We start from the raw sequence: 2,926 nt of genomic DNA on the forward strand, positions 1-2,926 counted from the left end.
AAAAAAAAAAAAAAAAAAAAAAAAAAAAAAAAAAAAAAAAAAAAAAAAAAAAAAAAAATGTATCTTTCGATGTATATATAAATATATATATATATATATATATATATATATATATATTATATCGTGATAATTTGTTAAAATTATGAGTTATATAAAAGGTCTTTTTACACTTCCGTTGTGAGTATAAAATATAAGTGTTCAGTATTTTATAAGAACATGTAATCAAAAAAAAATATATGAAAATTATAAAACAGTTAATATATATTATTATTGTGTTATATATATAAATATATATTTTTTTTGTTATTGTTCTTATATGCTACATAGGTGTTTTACACAAATTTATTATATATATATATATATATATATTTAATATATATGTATATATGCATATATATGCATGAATAAGAGAAAAAATATTTTTTTTTTTTTAAAAGTCTTCCACGTATATTTTCTTTACAACATATATTGGACACTGAATCACGAGAAAATGTTTATATACATGCATAATTAAATATAATCAAAAAAAAAAAAAAAAAAGAAAAAAAAAAAAAAAATAATATGTATACAATATATATATATATATATATATTAATATTTATGTATTTATTTATACGTTTATGCTTTGTAATTTGTTTCAATGTGTCTATTTGAATATGTCTATTAATCCAAAACGTGAGGACAACATATATATTTTGTTATAAAAATTGTTATTTGATAAATGTCATTTAAAAATATATACAAATATAAATGTATAATTAATAATTAATTCGTATTTACTTTATATATATATATATATATATATATATATATATATAAATAAAAAAAAAAAATAATAAAATATACATATTGTTAATATTAACTGTATCATATAAAAGTTCTCTCATTTGTTTTATACTCTACAACATATATATATATATATATGTATGTATGTATGTATGTATGTATGTATGTATGTATGTGCGTGTTTATGTGTTTATATAATTTTATTTTATTTTTTCTTTTCAATTTAAAGATGGTTGTTTTGTTATGACCATGGAGAACCATAATAATGCTAACCAAGTTATAGATAAGAATAAAGTAGAATGTGATAATAAATATATTTATACGAAATTCCCCATGTTTGATATGCATAAGAAAATAAAATATTATAACAAGAAAATATCAGATATTAATTTAGAAAATATAAAATTAAAAAGGTGTAAGAAACATTTGGAAACACATATATTAGAAGAAAATATAATATTTGAAAAAAATTTCGAAAATTATGAAAAAATCATTTCGAATGCTTTACGTTTAGGATATTCCTGTATGAATTTATGTACAATATTAAATAAGTTTATAAATAAAGATAAATTATATGTTTTAAGATTATTGTTAAGAAAAAGAGATGAATTTAAAAATAATATTATAAAATCTTATATTCATAAACATATGGAAAATAAAATTTATTTTAAAACACTTACAAATATAATACAAAATTTTTCTATAAAAAATAAAAATTTTGTAACGATATTCTTAGTTCATCATATAAAAAACAAAATTAAACTTCATTTTATACATTTTTATAATGTTATTTTATATCAATATAATAATGTAAAAGAAAAATGTAAACATATATCTATGTTACAATCAAATAATCATTTTAATTCAAATAAATTATATATACAAAATATACATATACTTAATAAAATATTAGCATTATTCAAATTGTCTTATATTATCAGAAATCGTTTTCGCCTGAACGTTCAGAATTTTTTTGTATACATGTTAGAAAAAAAAAAAAAAAAAAAAAATTCTTTTATGAAAGAAAAAAATGATAACATAATAAATATGAAATGTCCAACAAATAATATAGAAGATGATACTATAAATACAACAACTAATTATAATATGGATAAAGAAAATCTAACAAATTATGAATATTGTACAAATAAAAAAAAAAAATTTATAGAAAATACATTTTTCATTAATGACAATTCATCAAGTACAAGTAGTTGTATACTACATCCAAATGATTTTTATAATTATTTATATAATGAAGAATTAAAAAATTATATTATATACAATCGTACCAAATATAATCAGATCAATATAAATGATAAAAGCATATATCAAAAATTGAAGCAAAAGGAAAAGGACAAAAAAAATATATATCATAAAGAAAATAATATTTTACAAATTCAAAGTTATCTAGATCAAAAAATGATAAAAAAAAATATATATATTCATTCTTTAAAAAAAGAACTTGAGGATTTATTTTTTGAAATACAAAACGATGTAAAAATACATCATAATCAAAAGGAACAAATTAAAAATGTACAAACATCTTGTCATGAACAAATTGAAAAAATCCAAACAACTCTCAAAAATATAAGGAACAAACATTTTTTTTTTATCATTGGAATGGGCCCACCAGAAAATTTACAGTTAAAAGCTTCTGATAATTGTGATTTAAATTCTCATAAACATTTTAAATTTCTTAATAATATGAGCAACACGTCGGGAAGTATTACAAATAAGGGTAGTAAGATATTATTTAGCATAAAAAGATAATGAAAATGAACAAATAAAAAAAGAAAAATATAAAAATAAAAATATAAAAATATAAAAACAAATAAAATATAATAAAAATGAAAAAATGTCCTTCATTATCTTTTTACATCATATTGGTATATATATTTATTATAAATGGTAATGTTACAATCGACATTTCAATTAAATAAAAGAGTATACATATATATATATATATATATATATATATATATATATATATATATGTGTGTATGTGTGTATATTCAACCACTACATGTTATTTCAAATAATATCATTTGCTTTACATACATCATATATCATTATTTTACTAATTTGATGATGATTATATATATACACACACCTTTTTTTTTTTTTTTTTTTTCTTTTCTTC

The 2,926-nt window shown here is 16.9% G+C and overlaps 1 protein-coding gene across 1 annotated transcript; it reads left to right on the forward strand.

The window, feature by feature from the left end:
- Window positions 1–1,029: 1,029 nt before the first annotated feature.
- Window positions 1,030–2,556, forward strand: PRSY57_1141300 (hypothetical protein; the record flags this gene model as incomplete). Its single annotated transcript, XM_020114993.1, has 1 exon — window positions 1,030–2,556. The coding sequence occupies one exon, from the start codon at window positions 1,030–1,032 to the stop codon at window positions 2,554–2,556; it is 1,527 nt and encodes a 508-aa protein (XP_019970362.1).
- Between the last annotated feature and the right edge of the window lie 370 nt (window positions 2,557–2,926).

Source organism: Plasmodium reichenowi, chromosome 11 (genome assembly GCF_001601855.1).
Source record: "Plasmodium reichenowi strain SY57 chromosome 11, whole genome shotgun sequence".
Lineage (NCBI taxonomy): Eukaryota > Apicomplexa > Aconoidasida > Haemosporida > Plasmodiidae > Plasmodium > Plasmodium reichenowi.